The 20,044-nt window shown below is 42.4% G+C and overlaps 1 protein-coding gene across 30 annotated transcripts in view; it reads right to left on the bottom strand.

The window, feature by feature from the left end:
* Window positions 1-20,044, bottom strand: part of FNBP1 (formin binding protein 1) — a 98,163-nt gene that overhangs the window by 9,500 nt on the left and 68,619 nt on the right. For 5 of the 30 annotated variants that reach the window (XM_064676905.1, XM_064676909.1, XM_064676906.1 and 2 more), the window contains 7 exons: window positions 17,241-17,438; window positions 15,647-15,829; window positions 9,973-10,059; window positions 6,771-6,785; window positions 6,586-6,621; window positions 2,711-2,820; window positions 230-362 (listed from right to left, as the gene is read on the bottom strand). In XM_064676905.1, coding sequence (XP_064532975.1) covers window positions 230-362; window positions 2,711-2,820; window positions 6,586-6,621; window positions 6,771-6,785; window positions 9,973-10,059; window positions 15,647-15,829; window positions 17,241-17,438 — 762 coding nt within the window. Of the gene's footprint in view, window positions 1-229; window positions 363-2,710; window positions 2,821-6,585; window positions 6,622-6,770; window positions 6,786-9,957; window positions 10,060-15,626; window positions 15,830-16,232; window positions 16,260-17,240; window positions 17,439-20,044 lie in introns of all 30 variants that reach the window. The other 25 variants (XM_064676931.1, XM_064676932.1, XM_064676935.1 and 22 more) reach the window with 17 other exon arrangements.

Genomic DNA, 20,044 nt, shown 5'->3' with positions numbered 1-20,044 from the left:
CAATCTGTTTTCTGTGGCAAATTAAACTGTGGGCTGACAGTCACAGGAGATGGTGCATGTTTATGTTACACAAATCAGATCAAAGATCCTGACTAATGCAAGTGCTCAAGCAGCACTTTCACACTCCCAGCAAGAAAGTGCATCAATACATCTGGAAAAGCCATGAAGCAACCTACTCAGACCTGAGCATTTGCTGAGCTGCTTTTTACTACAGTGTCTCTTCTCATACCTCAAACTTCTGAACTTCTAGTCGTAGCTTTTCAATGTTCTGTGCCAGCTCTGATAATCTGTGGTCCACACTTGCTGCATCTCCCATCTGGGGGTTCTTGATATACACATCTTTCATCTTCGTTAAGGCATCTCTGAGAGGCAGAAGAAAAATAAAACACGTGTTAGTGCAGCTGGGGGCAAATGCCTTTCTCTAAATGAGGGCACATGAAAGGATAACAAACTGCCTCTTCTTCACTCTGGGGTTCAACCTAAGCTGTTACAAAGGGAACTGAGAACATACAAATGGGGCTTTTGCCATTAAAAAAACCCAGTAAAATCACTCACCAGAAGAGAATATACACTGTCAGAGGTGAAAAACAGTGATTTACCTACAGTGTGAGAAGATCTTTGGTATTGATTTTTAGCCTGGTATTGTTGTACTACAATATCTACTTGCTAACCCTGGGGAAAACTATAATGATAAAAAAAAATATAATCTCACAACCATTGCAGTGAATGACAGCTCTAACTTTCTAAATGAATATCATTCCACTTTTTGGGGCAGAGACAAACAGTTGCATCATTATTATCCATCACAGACTGACCTCCAGTTGAGAAACTGGGGCAAAGATGTATACATGGATGAATCAGTAACAGAAATGGAGTGCAAACCAGAAATTCTCACCCTGCCTGTTGCAGTTTGTCTTTAGCAACCCCAATAATTTGTAAGATATTTATTTATTTCACACTGCTTAAAACGAAGCTGAGTCCAGATGGTTTGTGTTTGTCACAGCGCAGCGACAGACGGACTTCAGGCTAGAAAATGCAACCCTGCATCCTGCTGAGGGTATCTTCCCTCAGCTCCTTCTGGGGGCTGTTCCATGTCAGCCCCAGTGCCAAGAGCCCAGGGGTTCTGAGATGGTAGTTTTCAGTCCTGCTATGACAGATTTGGTGCCATAAAAGCAGGATTGATGCAGGACATGCCTTGATGAGCTCCCTCAGTGCCTGCAGAGCTCGCACTGACAGCAGTGAGCTCCCTCTGACCTGAGCCACACTGAGGCTCAGCTCACAGAAGAGTTATCTGCCTGATGATGGACATTTCAGAGCTGAAAGATGGAATTATGAGCTGATTTCCTGTATTCCTGGTGCAACTATTCAGTTTTTCTCTAGGCATTAGCTGGGGGGAGAAAGGTTAATGCGAGTCCCACGACTCAAGTTAACACTCTTTATATTTTAGAGTTTCCCACCAAACTCTTGACAATTGCAATCCTGTGCCTGGCTTTGCTTTGTGTGTGTGGAAACTGGGAAAAAGTGTGGGTGGCAAGGAAGTGGGACTGCTCTGTGCTTGAAGCCTTAAGGGACAATGTTGCAAACATATGAGTCACAGTTATTACTATTTGTTTAACTCTTATTTAACTGATGGTGCTATTTCCTCAGTCATAAACTATCTTTATTTTAACTAACACTCTGCTCTGATTCCATACCCGATTTTAATGTTGGGATCAATACAGAGCAGGAAAAAATTCTGTACAGACAAATCAAAGTTACCACAGAGGGAAAAAACCAAAGTAATGAGAAATCATATAACCACATGCAGTGTTTCTTTCTTAGTCATGATATAAAACAAAAAGAAGAATTTTTGGGTTAGTAGGCAAAATAAACAGGTTCTTGAAAGCAAGATAACAGCACAACTGTGCAAATGCAAAGCAGTATTTAGGGATAGACTAGTCTTGAAATCCTTCAGGGAAGAAAAGTTCCTTCTCTTGCAAACAAAACATGCTGAATCTTTAATGCAACTGCAGAATGTGAACAAACACAAAGTACAAATACAGGCTGCCAGAATCTATTAAAAGTGGGTAACTAAAATAGCCTTATTCTCAACCAGAATGTTAAATGCAGCCTTGTAGAAAAAGCATTCACAAAAGCACAGGAGTCATTATCTTCCTGCTTCCAGGAAATCTAAGCTACAGAGAGACTTGAGGCACACATCAAAGAATCAGCACTTATGCTAGAACAGCCTCTCTTGTTGGGATCTACCTTGTCCATCAGACACAGGGGCTCTGCTCAGTGCTGGGAGGTCAATGCTTGTACCTTGTATTTATCTCTTGTTCTTCACTAAAAACATCCTCATCAACAGCTCACATCAAGAAACAACCTCAGTGTATCCAACAGGGACCTTTGCCTTTTCCTCTTCAAAAGCCCAAGAAAGCAAATTCAGAAAGAAGGAAAAGCTATCTCCAGTTGTTGGACTTCTATCATTCCCATCCCTATGCCAAGATCTTCTCTTTTAATCATTCCAAAGGCAGGATATGCACTACACTGAGGAGGAAGAATGGAACAACAGAAAGGCAGCTTTTGCCCCAGCTCTGACCTACATCAGCCATAATCAAATCACTGCTTTCAAAATCTGAGCTTCTTATTTGCTCTTTCTTATATCATAGTTGTTTCTGTTCTACATGAGATTACCTATTTCATTTTTCATTCCAGAGCTTTGACTCACCTTTGATCCAACTCCTTCTGAATGTCCCTGTTTAGTTCATCCACCTTTTGCTGAAGCTTCTTTCTTCTTTGCTCAGGTGGGAGATTGCTGAAGTCTTCGGGCCCTGCTCCCTGCACAGAGTGGAATGGAGGGGGGGGAATAAGGAAAAAAATTAATAATCAGAGTCTGAAAGAATCCTTTGGGATTGCATTTTGAAAACAGCTCACAAAAACCTGTGCAAAAGTCACAATGGTCTGAAGCATTGTTACCATTTGTACTGTGTTATCAGTCCCTGAATGGTCAGGAATCTGGATGCCCTAGAAATGATCCCAGGACCACATCCTGCTTCCATAACAGTGGCTAATCAACTGGAGAATTCCAGAATTCAACAGCAAAGCTGAGAAACTATTTTTATCTACAGTTATCATCAGATTTTATTTAACATAGTTCCCTTCTCATAGAAAGCTGATCTTTCCTGCCTTCCTTCACCCTGCTACAGACAGCATTCCCATAAAAGGAGTTCCTGGCTTTTACTCCTGTGTCACAGTCACACTTCTCCTGTGCACCACTGACTGCTGCCTGAGTGCTGCTCCAACACAGTTAATTTATGTCAGGGCCCTCCTGAACACACCAAGCAAATAGAAGCACTTCCCACTGGATTCTGCAATTTAAAAAACATGCTGCTTACTTTCCAGGATCCACCTTCCATGCCAAAGCCTCTCAGTTTTTCCTCTCTCCCTTGTACTAGCATAAAAATCAGGAGTTATATCAAAGCCATAGAACCAATCAGTTTGAAATCATAACCAAAGGGAAAAAAAAAACATGAAGACCACAGTGTTACCTTTGTGTGACTCTGCTTGAAACCCCCTTCTCTGCCTTCAAACTGCTATGTCTCCTCTTGATTGCCTCAATTTGATATAGCAGATAGATGACACATAAAATACATCCACACTATTTTCTTCACAGTCACATCTATTTTTGTCTTGCCAGAAGGCAAGGGGGACAGTTTGGGTGGGCTATAGGGAACACGCATCAATACTAATTAGTTGCACCATAAGGGACTGAGGTTCTTATACATAATATTGAATTTGGGCAAGTTTTACTTGTTTTGGTTTCTGCTCATTCCATGTCCTGTTTCTAAGGGGGGAATACTGGTTTATGGGAGAAAGAAGGGTAAAAACACAAAGCTGAGTAACCCAATTCAGTGGTCCACCAGCTTGTGAGCAGGTTTGGGACATCAGTCTTATTAAAACACCAAATTTCTCTCTGAGGAGTGTGATTTAGTGGACACACTGCCACAAAAACTGCCCATTAGACTCTTGGCTCTGCACTGAATGTGCTGAGACACCACACTCTTTCTTCTGCAGCTGCAGAACAAGCTGTTCAGAAAGAAAGTGTGTGGGTGTCTGAGGGCTGGAGGACAGCAGGGACAGGTCACCTTCTCCTCTGGACTGGCCATTCCAAAACAACAGAACCGGCCTGATGAAACTGCTGCATTGATTGTCAAAGACAGCACATATGTCTAATTAAGCCTTGATCAACTGTGTAATAATACCTAAAATTCCACTCATGAGACAATGAGAAAGCAAATTTAAGGCAAATGGCTAAAAAAGTTGTGCTGATTCCTAAACTTTACCACATGGAGTCCCAGCAGTGCTCACATCACTTGTTGTGCCTGGTAGAGGAGAGACCTATCTTAATTTATTCTTCAGTGTTAATATTTTGCTTGACAGTAATTCCCACATCACATTAGATGTGAGAGTGATTCAATCTGTTTTATGGATAATCTACACTAAAGCAATAGACATCTTTTTAAGGCAAAGCATCTGGAGGCAGCTTTGTAAACAAGCAGTTATAGGAAAGACTAGATGACATATTCTGACATATTCTCCTCAGTTCTAAGCAGAAGAGACAGATACTCTTGAAAATATCCCCATTTATACATTAGGGGAAGGCAACAGATGTAGCCAAGCAAATTTGGAAAAGCACCTTCTTTTTGATATTTTGTTTTTGATTCTTCAACTTCATTCAAAAAGCTCTAGGCTGGACTGAATCCAATAGCTTTGTTCCCAATGCTTCAGACCAAAGCACGAGTGTTCCATGGAGCTGCACATCTGAGACTGGGAGTCAGATCCCACTCTGACTTTATTCCATGCTCAGTAATTTCCATCAGAAGCTGCAGTTCCTGCTCCAAAAGGGAGAGTTCAAGGAGCAGTTTTTGCACATGCTGGGCACATTTCATGCTCCGAAGTGAAAACACACCTGGGCTATCTCTCAAGTTGTGGACATTAAAAATGCTGCAGCAGTGAGGTGGAGGGGAAAGCTGTGCTGCTTCTGATGTGCTGTCACAGGACCAGCAGAGCTGGAGCTCACAAAGTTTCCTTGCATAAAGATACTGGGATTTAGGATGCAAACTGTCCCAATATGAAGGACTGTGAAAAAGGAGGCCACGTTAGGACTAAGAGGAGACTACAACAAAGCCACTTTCCTCCACCTGAGGTGCACATGGGTCTCAGCCCTCTCTGCACATCTTTCCAATTTGTGCCATTCTTGGGGAAAGGCCAGGTCAGCTGTTTGGGGAGGTTTTATTCCTACAGAGGCTTAGCTCAGCTACACAACACACTGACCAGGAAAACGAGTGGAAATCCATGGTATAAATGCACTGGACTCCCAGGACAATGGCTTGGCAACAGCCAAAAGAAGATTTGCAACTATCCCAGACACTTCCATCATTCCTCAGACCTACCATAGGTCCTCAGGGAGAAGCAACATTGCTAAAGGAGCCCAAGCAAGTCATTGTGTTGCAAGAGCAGCAGCAGGACCAGAAACTTCCAAAGCCACTCCAGGCAGCTCATGGCCCTCGTGTTTCCATGAGCAGAACAGGCCCACAGGGTCATACCCAAGAACAAGATACATGTAGAATCATGGAATGGTTTGAGTTGGAAGGGACCTCAAGCCTGATCTCATTCCACCCCCTGCCATGGCAGGGACACCTTCCACTAGCCCAGGTTACTCCAAGCCCCTCCAACCTGCCCTTGGACACTTCCAGGGATGGGGCAGCCACAGCTTCTCTGGGCAACCTGTGCCAGGGCCTCCCCACCCTCACAGGGAAGGGAAAGAGCACCCAAAGGATCTAACTGGTGAGGAATAAGAGAACTCTGAAGCTAATGTAGTAAAGGTGCTCCTGAAGCTCTCCAAAACTGCCATCAGTCACTGTGGCTCTCACATGCTTGTACAAGGTGGGTCAGCAAACCAGCTGCATTCTCCTTGTGAGAGGGCTCTCCAAGGCAAAGGAATGCAGACAAGCTGTCAGGAACATATCAAGGTGTGGAGTGTCTCAAGCAAAACAGTACCTTGTGTATGAAGTTCAGCACGTAATTTGCTTTCCCAGGTCTGATCACCCCTTCCCTTTCCAACTCAGTAACATCTTACCATAGTTCAAGAAACCTTCCCAGCTGCATCCAAGGTGGAATTTAGGATTCACATAAATGCATCTCTCTCCATTTGCGAATTCAAATCAGATTGAGTTAACCTTGTTGGTTAAGGTTTACAGAATTTTAATTAATATCATTATTGGTTATTCTGAAGGACTACATAGGGCTGTAAAATGTAGGTGATTATGGTGCAGATTTCCAGTAATACCTGGACATGGAAAGCAAACTTTGCAGCTACTTTACACAGAAAGACATGCACTGCTCTCTGGAAAAGGTCCAGCAAGCTCAGAGACCTTTATTTTTTTTTTCTTCTTTTAACATTTTAATGTATTCTTACACAGTAGCAGAATTACTCGATAGTGCTTTTCTACATTTTCATAGCCCTGGATTATAAAAGTGAAAACTAAACTATTTATTAGAGTTAATTTTTAGCAGCTTATTAGAAGACTGAGTTCTGATCACCTCTATTAGACTCCAGACCTGTGTATTCAGAGTTATCTGATAAATGCCAAAAAAAGCAAACACAAAGAAGAAACAGATTTAACAGTTAATTTCAGTGTCATGTCACATGTGGCACAGTGCACATTCAAACACACACAGGAAATTGTGATTAAAACACAGGACAGGCATGCTGTAAATGTGCTTACCAGCTTGAGAGAAAGCTTCATGTAAAATTGGAGAGATACAGGGTGGGGGGAGAGAGAGAAAAAACAACAGTGCATCAGTAGAAGAGGAACTTTTTCAAACTGATGTTAAAATAAAATGACACATAATCCCCTTGCTGTTGGAAGGCAAAATGGGTAACACTAAGAGATCTGTGCAAAAGTTCACAAGATGGGCTCAGGCAGCTGCCGTTTCCTCGCCAGGAACAGGAATGGGAGGTGCTGTACCTGGACACAGGTGCTTTGGCACTGGACTGACTGACAGCGGCTACAACAACAACAGTGGGCTTTCTCTTTAGAGTAACATCACTGATGTGGTCAAAAATCAGAGCTTGCAAACGTACGTGGGTCACTTTAGATCAAACACGTGCTGAAATGCATCAGCCACTTCACAGGAGGGCTTTAGAGAGGGGGTGACACCTGAGCCAAACCTCGGTGGGGAGGTGAGGAACAGCACTGGCTCCAGCAGCGCTCCAGGGAGTGCCCAGCTCTCTGGCTATGGCCAGAGGACAACATCCCTGAAATGTCCCTGCTGACTGCACAGCACTGTCTGGGCAGGCATGGAAAGTCATTTCACATTCCTGAACAATTCAAAAACAAATACTCAGACTCAAACGTACTTCGGCCATGGTCAGACAAGGTCAGGCCCAAGGAGGAGGAAAAAAACCAATCTATTCTCTTGACGCCAATTTGATTCTATGACAGCGTGGTAAGACATTATTCAAGCTCCTTAAATGATATACATGATCTAATTCCTTAAAGTTACCACATTTCCTGGGGCAGAGCCAAAACATTATCTTTTAGTTACTCTGGGGAAGCGAGACTAAAAGCAGCGTGTGCCCACAGAGCCCACGCACAGCGAGGTGTGTCTCTGCCCAGCATCACCTGCACACACAGCTCTGGGCAGGGCTGCAGGGCCCCAGAAATTCCCAGGTGAACAACTGTGACTGGGCCCCCCACCATCAGAATTACCAGAACCTCCTCTGGTGTTGCAAGACATTACAACAGCTGCAGTTCGGAAGGTTTTCCAAGAGACAGGGACACTAACAGTGCTCCAGTGCTCAGTGCCAAGGAGAGAGTGAGCTGCTGCTCAAGATCTAAAGCCAGATAGAAAGGGAGAATCCAAACTCCACCCAGCCTCCTCCTCCTCCTCCAGCTATCAGCACTGAGCTGCCCTACCAGCCCTTTGGGGACAGTTGTGAAATGCTCAAAATACCCAACAAACTTGTCAGTGCATAAACGCACACACTCTGTACAACAGCTGAAATGTAAAAGCTGGAAAACACCTCACTGCAGGCCAGAATCTGTGCTGTCAGACTTCAGAACCTCTTTCCGTTCAAGTTCTCTGTCACTTTACTACCAACAGCTCCTGGGAATGGTGCTCACAAACACATGCTCCATTTTGAGCAAAACCACAGTTCATTAGGATTGAAATGAAAATAGCGAGTGGCTCCACACCTGTGATGTGTTTGACAGCACAATTTAGGAAATAAACCTTTTTTTTTTTTTTTTTCAAAAAAACCCAATTCCCATTAGTCACCAGGATTTGTATAGCAAGACATGCCAGCCATTTAAGGAAAATAAATGGCCTTGAAATAACAGTGGAATGCTGCATGTGAACTGATCGTTCAGGGACAAGGCAGCAGTGAGACTTCCCTCTGCAGTCCAGTCCATTAGGAAACAAACACATGATAATAATCACAGTGCCATGAAGAAATTCACTCTCTGAGCTAAAGAGGTCATTAAGAAAGAAGCAAACAAAACCAATCCATTTTGAGAGAATAATCATAGAGGAAGGAGAAAGAATGATCTGAAGAAATTCAGCATAGGCAGCTTGTGTTTGCATCATTGCTTCAGCACTCCTGTGAACTTTAGCATAGACATGATCAGCACAAACTGAGATTCTTGTACATATATACAGACAAGACTCATGGTGCAGAATAAATATTTACCTATGAAGCACTCTAAGAAGGCACAAATGTTTGCTACATGCGCTAGTGGCTAAACACTACTCACTCTAAAGGCACTAAATACTGCGGAGAATCATCTGCATCAAGACTATTCTTTTGCTCTAAATTCAGCCAATTTTAAAGGGATTACAGACACTGTATGCCCAATTCTTATGCTGTTAAGTACGACAAAAAAATAGAGAATTTATTAATAGCATTTCCAAATAGTACATCAGGGATTGTTATAACCAGTATAAATAAAGCAGATCATAGACTGGAAACAATGAAATGCTGAAATAAGTCACATTCACAGTTTTCCATTTCTGAAATGCATTGGTAATTTTATGTGACAGTGATTTGGTTTCTAGAAATAAACATAAGCAGATTGAAAATAAATCCGCATTAAACACTACGCAACTACTTTTGCCCATTCTGTTGGGTTTTCACAGCTAGAAACGTGCTCACAGCTCCTGGGAGAACAGGGGCATTTTCCACCCAAATGATCAAATAAGTTACATTTCCTTGAAATGAGCAAATCTGTTTCAAGCTGTCAATCTAAACCAAGTCTAGCTTAGTCTTGCAGGGAAAAAAAATGAAGAGTCTAAGAGCCACAAGCTTCAATAACACATGAGAGAGCATGAAAGCCAGCAGGTCCATGTGTTATTGGACAGTCACGGACACTAACCTCACTTACAGAAAACAGGGTTGCAATCAATCACTGGACTTCCACACAACCAGGAGGGAATTTCCTTTTTTTTTTTTCTTTATCGTGGCCGTGTAACCATCCCCCCATACTCTGCTTTATCCAAGTATCAGATTTAGAGGCCCCGTGTCTTGATTCCATGAACTGTCATCAGCACAGACAGTTCAGGGAAGCTCCCAAAAGCTCTAGGGAGTGCTCCACCACCAAGGCACAGAATGTGTCACCACACAGGGGTTGGCTCGTGACGCTCAAGACTTCGTTCATTAAATAATTTAGAATAAGTGCGTGGAACCTGTTTGTAACACTCCGAATTTCACAGGTCCAGCTACTTCAATTGGGCCAATTTCAGCATTTCCAGGGCTAGCGGACATGTCTTTCCTGCACATCACACAGTAAGCTGCAACTTGCCTCCCACCAAATTTTCCTTGGATCTTTGACAAGGCACATTCCCACAGCACACTCGGAACGGCGTTGTAAGTGGGGTTAGCGACTGTGCAGCGACGGTATGGGCTGATCACACCATACACAGACTTACAACATATTCCCTAGCCTCAATGGCACACGTGGGGGTCCCTAAAGTCCTCTTCATGAGTTCTTTGTGAATATACAAAGACTGTGTCTGCTGGTGAGTCAGCAAGAGAAAACACACATTGGTTACACCGGAGACGAGCGCGGCACCTCTGTGTTTTTACTGCTTCTACAGGAAAAGACAGCTCAGTGTTTAACCAGCCTCAAAGTGCAGAGTGGGAGCTTCCCAGAAGCCAGGTGAATATTAAGAGTTCAGCATGCTCACAGAGATCAGAAAATATTGTGGTTTTAAATGCTTGCTTAAATACCGAGGTCAGAAAAGCATCTCTCTCTGTGCTAGAATAAAGCATGGCTGTAATGACCCCACCCGCCAAAAAACCCCGGTCCTGGCACAGACAGAGACACTTACGTTAGAATAACAAGTATTCCCAGGGCAGGGAACAGGGCAGGTTGGAGAGGGGGTGGTTGGTTTGCTGTTTCTGCATGCTCACAGAACAACAAAGCACTGATCACTCAGGCAGAGCGACAGCTCGGTGTGGAGGGACAGGACTGCACAGTGTGTCAGAGGAGACAGGGAGGGAGAACATCCACTGGTGCAATGGAAATAAAATCACATTGTAATGAAGTCAACAACTTCCACTAAGAAGGAAACCACAAAAGTTCCTCCGTGTGCTTTAGGGAACCGTCTGGAGGCTGAAACTTGGGTCATGGCAGCAAAATCTCTCCCAGCTCCCAGACCATTCTCTCTGCCCGGTCCCATCCCAGGCTCCGAGGCAGGAGAGAAAAGGCAAGTCCACACAAGGCACAGGGAGCAATTCAGAGGTGTAAGTTCTACCCCTGGATGGTGTTAGTTCGGAGTATTGCTCTTTAAGAAAAGGTGCTGATGTTACTGCCGCTGCAGCAATAAAACAAAAGAACACAAAATTAGTATCAACCAGCAGAATACCGAGTTTCCTTTGTCCTCAAAATGGAATTAGAAAAAGCAGAGCAAGCACAAATGAAATTATGAGTTATGTAAGTGGTTCCTCATTCTTTGTAGGCTTCTGGCTTTAACTTCCCTAAAGAGGCAAAGTTGATTTGAAGTGTTACTTTTATAGTGTCTTTTTTAGGAGCTATTAGAAACAATGCTCACAAAAACTGTGTAAGAGAGATTTTCCCCTTCTCCTAGTTCTGATCCATAATAAGTGCTCTAACAGTTTTATGGTATTCTCTATAATGGACATATCTGCTGTTGGGGTTTAAAGAAAAAGCTTTGAGGCAAATACAAAAATGTGATTAGAAAACCATAGACGCTGCCAAGAGTCAGCACCTAAATATTTAATTTATTTTTTTTTAACAGACTAGGATTTCACATTGGCAGTGACCACTGATACTGGTATTGGCGCCTCCACATTAACCTTGCATCTGTTGTGAATTGCTCAGGCATCTGTTTCCTTCCATGAAAACAAGATTCATTGGATTTTTGGTTTGGAAGCAAAATTAAAACCAGACTGGGCACTGGGCACAGGACGTATCATAGCTAATTATGTAATTCATTTTAACAGTCACCAGTGACTTTGCCACTTTAGCTTTGTAATTCCTCTTTCCAAATGCAACATAAGATGCTAAACCAAAAATTCAAAAGGAAATGGCTAAAACACACTGCCTCCCAGACACGTCCAGATCTCCCAGATTTCATGGAGGAGTCGTATGGGAATCCACTCACGTGTTATGTTTCAAGGATCAATTACAATGTGCTGGAATTTATCCTGGTAAAGGTCTTAGGACTTGTTCACATCAAGTAGTTACTTTTTTTTTCCCTTACCCCTTAAGTCAGTGCAAAAAAGAAGGAGTATGATCCTGTTTCCTTTGGAACAAACACTGTCACTCGGCTTTGCAGGAGTGGAGAGCTCAGGTTATCAACAAAGCCAGGAAGGACCTGCTTGGCAAATTTGGTTGAATTCTCTAAAAGAACACTTGGAGAGCCTTGTGGCCTTCCCTGAAGGTGTCTGGAGTGGAATTCTGCCAAGGAACAAACCCAGCAGTGCAGAGAGAAAATTCAGAGCAAATGAAATGATTCAGAGTCCAAGCTCCCGTTACCCTGTGCTGTCCTGCTGCTCCCTGCACAACCTTCCAAAAGCTGCTTCCCTGATGTGCTTCTGTACAGATGGAATGTCCTTCTGTGTAGAGGAGAGTTTCACCCTCCTCCCTTCTCTGGTAACATCGAAATCCAATATTCCTGACATTACTGCTCATGCTCCTGGGCAAAATTCAGATGCTTTTGGATTTGACAGGGGGATGGAAAAGGACGAGAAAAGGAAATCTTGTTAAACTTCATAAGCTTAAAGCAGAATTAATATTATTTTCTGGCTGTACTGAATATAACAGGGGGTCCTATCAACTGAAACAAATACCAACCACTCGTTTTTCACCTGACAAATTAAAAGGATTTGTGGGTGGTTCTTCATTTCCTTTTTGCCTGGTTAGAATTACTTCATTTTTGAAGGTGATATGGCACTTTGATGATCTACTAGTCTGACCATTTGTATATTACAAATCACCAAGGACCTATAAAATGGGAATCTGAAAAGGTTTCAAATGAGACAGAGCAAGCTGCCAGAGGTTTGCAGCCTCTCCTTCTCCTCCATATCTGTGGATGAACCAAGTGGCCTGAATCCATCCCTCTGGGAAAAAAAGAGATGATGATCTGAATATTGGCCCCTAAATCCACAGCATGAATCAGGCAGGAAAAGTATTTACATACAAACATCCTGGTAGCTGAGAAGGGAAGGAAACGAAACAGAAAAAGAACACAGTGAAAGGTTTAAATGAAGATTTAGCAATAGCCCTTCCTTGCACATTCTCAGTGAATGTGTCAGCAGAAATTTGAGGGATTCCAGAGAAGACTATGGGACATTGTTCTCATTATTTCACCTTTGACACAAAGCACTTAAAAGAGTATGGTATGCAGAATTTGTAAGGCTTACTTGGATTTCTCAGACAGTCAATACATAAAATAATGGTCTTTCTTCAGGAAATATTAAAAGCAATTAGTCATAATTGCTTATATGGCCAAATACACACTAAGAACTTGTACATTTGAAATAGAAACTTGTGACGTGCCCATGGAACTACTAACCAGTATTTTTAAATCAAGTAGGAAATATCCAGCACTATTTGAAATATTCTGTTCTGTGAATGGCACTACTGGAGCATTATATTGTAACACCCCCCCTGACTTCTCCCAGCACTGCCCAGTACAAGGATGGCTCCAGCTGCCCACCCGTGCACTGGTGCCACCACCCAGCACAGCTCTGCTGCTGCACAACCAGAATTGAAAGACTGTCTCCTCCTGGAAAAACCACTGAGAAAAGGTGCTCTGAGCCAAACTGCAACTGAGAAAAGGAGGGACATGTGCAGACCGTGCCTTTGGACAGCTTAGAAACTTCCCACTTCCCCAGAAAAACGCCTCAGAAGTGGGGTTTTCTGGGTTCTGAGTGTCCCATGAAATGGCAATTTCCTAGCTAAGAACTGAAACTCACTCTGTGTAAAACATCTTTTTTGACTATATTGTCTGTAACCACACAAGACAGTGTATTGTTTACAGCACTGTTCCCAGTTCTTTGTAACTAACCACCCAAGTTCCCCACTGAAATCATCTCTGCTTTTATACAGCTCCAGTCCCCAATCCTAAATGTCAGTGCAGTCCCTGGAGCAGAATTTGGGTTTTTTCAAAGTAGTCACTTCCTTGCTGTAACAGTCTGCTCTAAAAAACATTTAAAATACTGAACACTTGTGTCTCCTTCCTGTAGTTTTTGCAGGAGGAAATAATTCTAAGGACCTTCACCTTGGAGGCAAAGCCATGCTATACCAGCAGTTTTTCAGCCAAACTCTGCCACGTGCAAGGTTCTGGGAAGATAAACTCCTATTTTTGTTTGAAAAATGGAAAATTTTATCTCAGGGACCTGTCATTTTATTCTCTGCTTATGAAGACCACCAAGGAGAGGGCTTATCTCAACACAAACACTACAGCATCAGTTTATGAATATAACCACAGCTGCTGTCAGGAGGAGGAACAGAGCAGTTGACCTGGGAAAACTCAGGCCATGTTTCCTACTCATCAGCAGCAAAGGAGACAGGGACACTGCCCTTGGAACGGTGGAGATGTGTCAAAAAATGTTGATCAAGTGTGACCTGGACCCAGGTGAATCCCCAAATCAGCCACGGAGGCTTTGAGCTGCTTTCCACCATACAATGCTTAAACCAGCATCAGCACACTGCACTCCAGCTACTGGCAGGGAAAACCCAAACCCTGATCCCTCAAACCCTCCCATCTGTGGTTTGGAGCTTGGGTACTGCACTGATAAATCTTCTGCACACAAAATATGATTTTGAACTGTCCATCCTAGCACTGGGAAGTGAAAATCTGTCCAGAAACCAACAAAATCTTCATGGAAAATGCCCAGAAAAAGATGTCCTAATGTAAAATTCTGCATGCTAATGTTTGTAGGGAAGGCTGCAAGGTCCAAGCACAGTTCTTTTTTTCCCCCTGGTTTTGCTATGCTTCATCACAAAGTTTAGCAAACTCTCAGGCAATGTCTTCCCTCTAAAGTTTGCAGGAACAGCAGCTATTACTGGCTATTCCAAAGAGTTTCTCAACCTGGTATTTTTGTAAAGATATTTCATCGACACTTAAAGTGTCAAGAATAAGAGCTGTGGGAAAAAAACTCCATTTCAAACCAATTAGAAAAAAAGTAAAAGAGCACTGCAGGATTTTAATTTTTCTATGGACACTTTAAAAACTGCTTAACTCAAACCATCTGCTGAAGGAGGCCCAAAGGCAGACATGATAAACTTGGTGGGAAGCTTGATTACTTCAGCTCTCTACAGGAATCAAATCAAACCTTATCCAAACCTCCTTGAAAAGTCATGCTACAGGATGCAGTTAAGGCCCCTTGAGAAGTGTCAGCCTCAAATATTTAGAGCCAGCTGTAACTGAGGTCTCTTTGGTCTGTGTCCCCCAGTCCTTCCCAATACAGCAGCTGGTTTAGAGAACACATGGATCACAGAAACAATTTTATTGCCACCAGAATCAGTTCACCTTCCATAAATCACTGTTTCTTGTGTCAGCATTCAGAGTCACTACACAAACTGACACTGCAGCACCTGAAGCAGGAGCTGAGGCCAAGTGTCTGGAACAGAAGTTCCCACTGCTCCAGAAAAAGTGTCAGATCATTTCAGAGAAATTCCTGAACTTGCACCAACTGAAATCACAACATTTATTTTCCAGAATCCCTCCTAATTTACTCCTCTCCTTCTGACACAGGCATTGAGCTGACACCACCCTGCAGAGACAAAAACTAATAACTTTGACTTCTACACGTGCATTACCTGACCTTCAGCTCCTCCTTCCATACTCTGGACAATCCCTCCTCCCCCCAGAGAAACCCAAACGGGTAATTTCCATCAGCAAATGGACTTTTTGTGGTTTCACTGCAGGGAGGGTGTGTGTGTTTGACTACAAATGGCTTTATAGGTTGGGAATCCCTGGATTTGTCTGCATGTTATGATAAAACACAACGGAACCATTCACAAAACAAAACGAGTTTTTACATAACAGAACGTGCAATAAAAGCGCAAGAAAGAAAGAAAAGAAAGAGAGAGAGAGAGAGAGAGAGAGAGGTATCCAGAGGAGAACTTACCCCGCGCTTTAGGCTCCTGAAGCAGTGGATTTTGGGTTTGGAGGTCATGAACTCGTTGAAGCGATGGGAGAGGGGTTCCTTTTGCTGCTTGGGAGACTGGGGGCCGTTGGGAACAGCAGAGGGTGAGGCAGAGGCAGGGGGAGGAGGAGGGGGCTGATGGGGGGATGTTAAAAGGGACATAAGCTACGTATAAGAGATGGAGAAGTGACAGAATAAAAACCAAAATAAAAAGATAAAAAAAACACAAAACGAAAATAAGCATCAAAACCAATATTTGAAATTCAGAGGAAAAAATAAAAAACCAAACCCAATTAAATAATTAAATATTAAAGGCCATGGTTCAAAAGAGGCGAGAAAGCAGTAGTTAAGAGTTGTGTTAAATGAAGAGTGTGATAAATGAAAGTTTTAGTAAGTGATGCAACAGAAGAGTAACACAAAAGTATTCTGAAGGAAGCTCATGCAGACTCTTCCATGCAGCTGCTATCCCCATAAACTGCCCTGTTCTGCTCTGTGGACAGCTCAGAATAATGCATATGGATAGAGCTTTCAAATACCTGAATTTAAATGGATCAGATAAGGAAGGTACCTTAGTGCCCAGTAGCGTTTCTATTATCTGGAAAACAACAAACCACATTCCTTCCTGCTTCCAAATCATACCTCAGCCACGTGCATCACACTTCACTTGTACAAGTTATTCTATGAATTTGCTCAGGAGGTAGTCCTGGGTGTGTTGTTTTTTTTCTGGCTACACTGATGTAAGCACCAGAGAGCTGAGTTTTTTCTCATACCAGCACTACTGGAACGACCCATTGTGAACTGGTAGATTTTTTTTTTACTCTAATTAGAAGCAGTTTGGTAGAGGGTCAGAGCAAGGGTGAGGTTAAAACAAAGAAGCTACTCTGGCCTTCCATCAGTGTTACTGAAAACTGATTCAGTCCAGTCAGCCTGACATGTTCTGGTAACCCCAGATAAATGCTGCCATGCATTATGGTGTAAAATATGACAGTGGAATGAAAAAGGTTTAATGGATACATAAGTTAATATGGTCTTTTTTTTTAGAAAGTCAACTGCTCAGTTAGTTATGCTCCATTAGTTGTGCCTCAGGATGGAATCCCAGCAATTCCCTGTTCCCAGCCCCCCACCTGCTCACCCCAGTGCACAGACTGGAAACGCAAATGAAAAGCCAAGGAGAGTTTTAGGAGTGTCAAAAACAGTAACTGCCACATCAAAGCTTCCCACAAGTAACAATGTTAGTTGGCACACATGGCACTAGGTAAGTGGTTTACGATTCCTTCTCGGAGTTAGGAACAGAAATGGACCATGGCAGAGACGTGACAACTTAAGTTAAATTAATTTTTAAAAGTTGCAACATAATTAAAGAAATTATACAAGAAAAAAAAAGTAAAGATATAAAGAAATTTTAAGTAACCAAAGACTACAACAAAACGCCATTATTAAGACATCAGTTATTAATTTTCCGAATCTAAAATTCTCTTTTAAAAAAAAAAAATTGTACTTGCCAGGATTACCAGACAAGACAGAGGTTATTGACAAAACACATACTAGCACCACGCTCAAGTTTGCAAATCAGTACCTTATTTTTCTTGATGAATGGCCATAACTTGCCCTTGGATTTGCCACCAAACTTCGGCTCTGACTTGCCATCCCCTCTGGAGTTGGAAAGGCTGGATTCTGAGACAGTTCTCTTCATGGGCTGCGTGAAATCCTCAAACTCGATGTCTCCCGGAGGCTCAAACCCTGATTTAAAGGCTTCTATTACCATCTGAGAGTCCTGGAATGGGACAGATCCAACACAAGTGTAAATATCTCAGGTGAGGGCTGTCATCAAATTGGTGGCACATTCAAACAGAGCAAGGACAAGAAAGTTCATCCTTGTGGGAACCAACCAGGCTCATTCCCGGGAGCGAACACCCACCCAGAGCCCAGGATCAATACCAGTCTCTCCACCTTCTGCTCCAAAACCAGGGTATTTTTCTTGGCTCTATTTTCATTCCCATGATGTGCTTTCAAAAAAACCCCCACCCAGGCACAGCACAGTATCCCACCAAAACAAGGACCTCTGAGGTGTAATGTTCAATACTCCCAGATACTAAAGTGATAAATGCAGTTAAGAACACAACAACTACCCCACACAGAACAAAAGTCTCCAACCTGTATCTGTCAGAATGTGTTACAAGTGGGAACATAAATGGCCACAATTTAAGCTTCATTATAAATCTCTAAATAAACAATCATTCTAAGGAAATAAGTCTTTATTTCTATAAATAAAGTGAGCTTTAGTCTTAAATAGTCTATTATTGCTGTTATGAAACTCCAGTCCATCTTGCAGAGAGATCACAGAGTTGTTACTCAAAACACCAACAGATAAAAAGTAGAGGACTATGGTCTATTTAGGAAAATAAATAATACATAACTATCATTAAAGTGTAGGTTCACTGAAGGCAACTAAAGATGATGCTTAGGAAGAGTAAACTCAGGTCTTCTCACTCCAAACTCCCACTGAGCTGCCCAACTCCTGAATCTGACCACAGCCAGCAAGGTTTTCATTCCCAACACAAACCCTAAAAATTCTGGTACAAACATCTTCTAAAGGCCTTTTCATGTCTACTGGTGAAAAGCACCAAGAGTTTATTAACTGTACTGACTAGAAAAGCAATCACACCTCAGTACCTGAACAGGTAAGTGACTTGTAATAAAGATTTAAGGTCACTGAAGCCACCTTCCCTCACGGCACTGTTAGGAGGGATATAAGTCAGCCACACTGACTGTAGACTGTGTACAGTTTGTTGCTCTTTTGTTTCTTTTGACAGAGGGAAAAGAAATAAACAAATCAAAGCAAAACCAATACATAGCACTTTTCCTACTCAGGTCTACAAACACAATTAATTATACATAAGTTCAAATTCAGACCTCAGCTTGCCAAGTGCATTTAAGTCCAATGGACTCAGGGGAAAAAATATTTTTACATACTTCCCATTTACTTGTTTTTTTAGGAAAGGAGATTTTTGTTATACTCTAACAGCTTTCTTCTAAGATCATTAGACAAACTGTGCTTCAGAACACAAATATCTTATCAGTCTCTAGAGAGGAGCATCACCATCCTGATCACATAAACAGATGAACTGGTTGCTTTGAAGGCATTTCACAGGTTCTGTGTATGTCTGTAGGTAAAATGCTTTCAGGAGAACTCTAGTGGGCTTCAAACTGAAAAGAGTAGGTTTAGATTAGAGATTAGGAAGAAATTCTTCCCTGTGAGGGTGGTGAGGCCCTGGCACAGGTTGCCCAGAGAAGCTGTGGCTGCCCCATCCCTGGAAGTGTCCAAGGCCAGGTTGGATGGGGCTTGGAGCAACCTGGGATAGTGGAAGGTGTCCCTGCCCATGGCAGGGGGTGGAATGAGGTGATCTTTATGGTCCCTTCCAACTCAAACCATTCTATGATTCTAAGAGACTACACAGTGTTATATTAAATACTCCACTGGTATTTTATTCCATGCACAATGCTTTTCATTTTTTCCCCTTAATTTTACAGCGTTCTTTCCATTTAGTCAAAACATCCTTCCACTACAATGGAGCTAAAAATAACCAGCGTGCTCCATATATCACAGAGATAATGTCATAACAGGAACTCCATAACAAATTAGTTTTATCTGCTGCTAGAGCCTTCTGAATTGGGTTCTGCACAGGTTCACCTGGCAGTCACCATAGCTCACCCTTGCAACACGACCTTTGTGTTGCTCAAGTGGTTAGAAAGGGGAAATGAAAAGAAGAAAACATTAAAAACTATTAGAAACATGGTTACAGCCGACCAGGATTCCCAGCTAATTCCAGACAGTTTCTATTGCTATTGTAAGGAATTCTGCACACTTCAGTGAGGGCATAAAATAATCCTATTTACATGGTTACACATTTAGTAACTAAGCCTGAAAGAGTTGCTCCTGTGCAGAGTGGGCATGAGGCAGAACTTTATTCTCTGCAGCTTAAATATTACACAGACAGTATTAAATCTGACCCAATATGCCACTCTGGTTATTTACACTACCCAATAAAATAGAGGCCCTGGAAGAGAAGTGATGTTCCAGAATCCTGCCAGCATCCACAGAGAGAGAGAACATGGAGCTGGCCATGGAAAGGAAGCCTGTTAGCAGTTCCAAAGTCACTTTAGAAATATGTCCTGCCTTACTATTGTACTACAAAATTCTGATGCTAAAAATCATGGTGGTTCACAGATCCCATAGGAACTCCACCTTCATGGACCAAAGTTTTTAACAAACCTACCCAAAACTGAAAACTGATTATCAAAAAGCTCTGAGATATCTACATGAAGTCCAAGGTTCTGCTGTTTAAAAAAAGAAAACCAAAATGAAACAGCAACACCTTA

Source organism: Pseudopipra pipra, chromosome 20 (genome assembly GCF_036250125.1).
Source record: "Pseudopipra pipra isolate bDixPip1 chromosome 20, bDixPip1.hap1, whole genome shotgun sequence".
Classification (NCBI taxonomy): Eukaryota; Metazoa; Chordata; class Aves; order Passeriformes; family Pipridae; genus Pseudopipra; species Pseudopipra pipra.
This window is presented reverse-complemented; position numbering and strand designations above follow the sequence as displayed.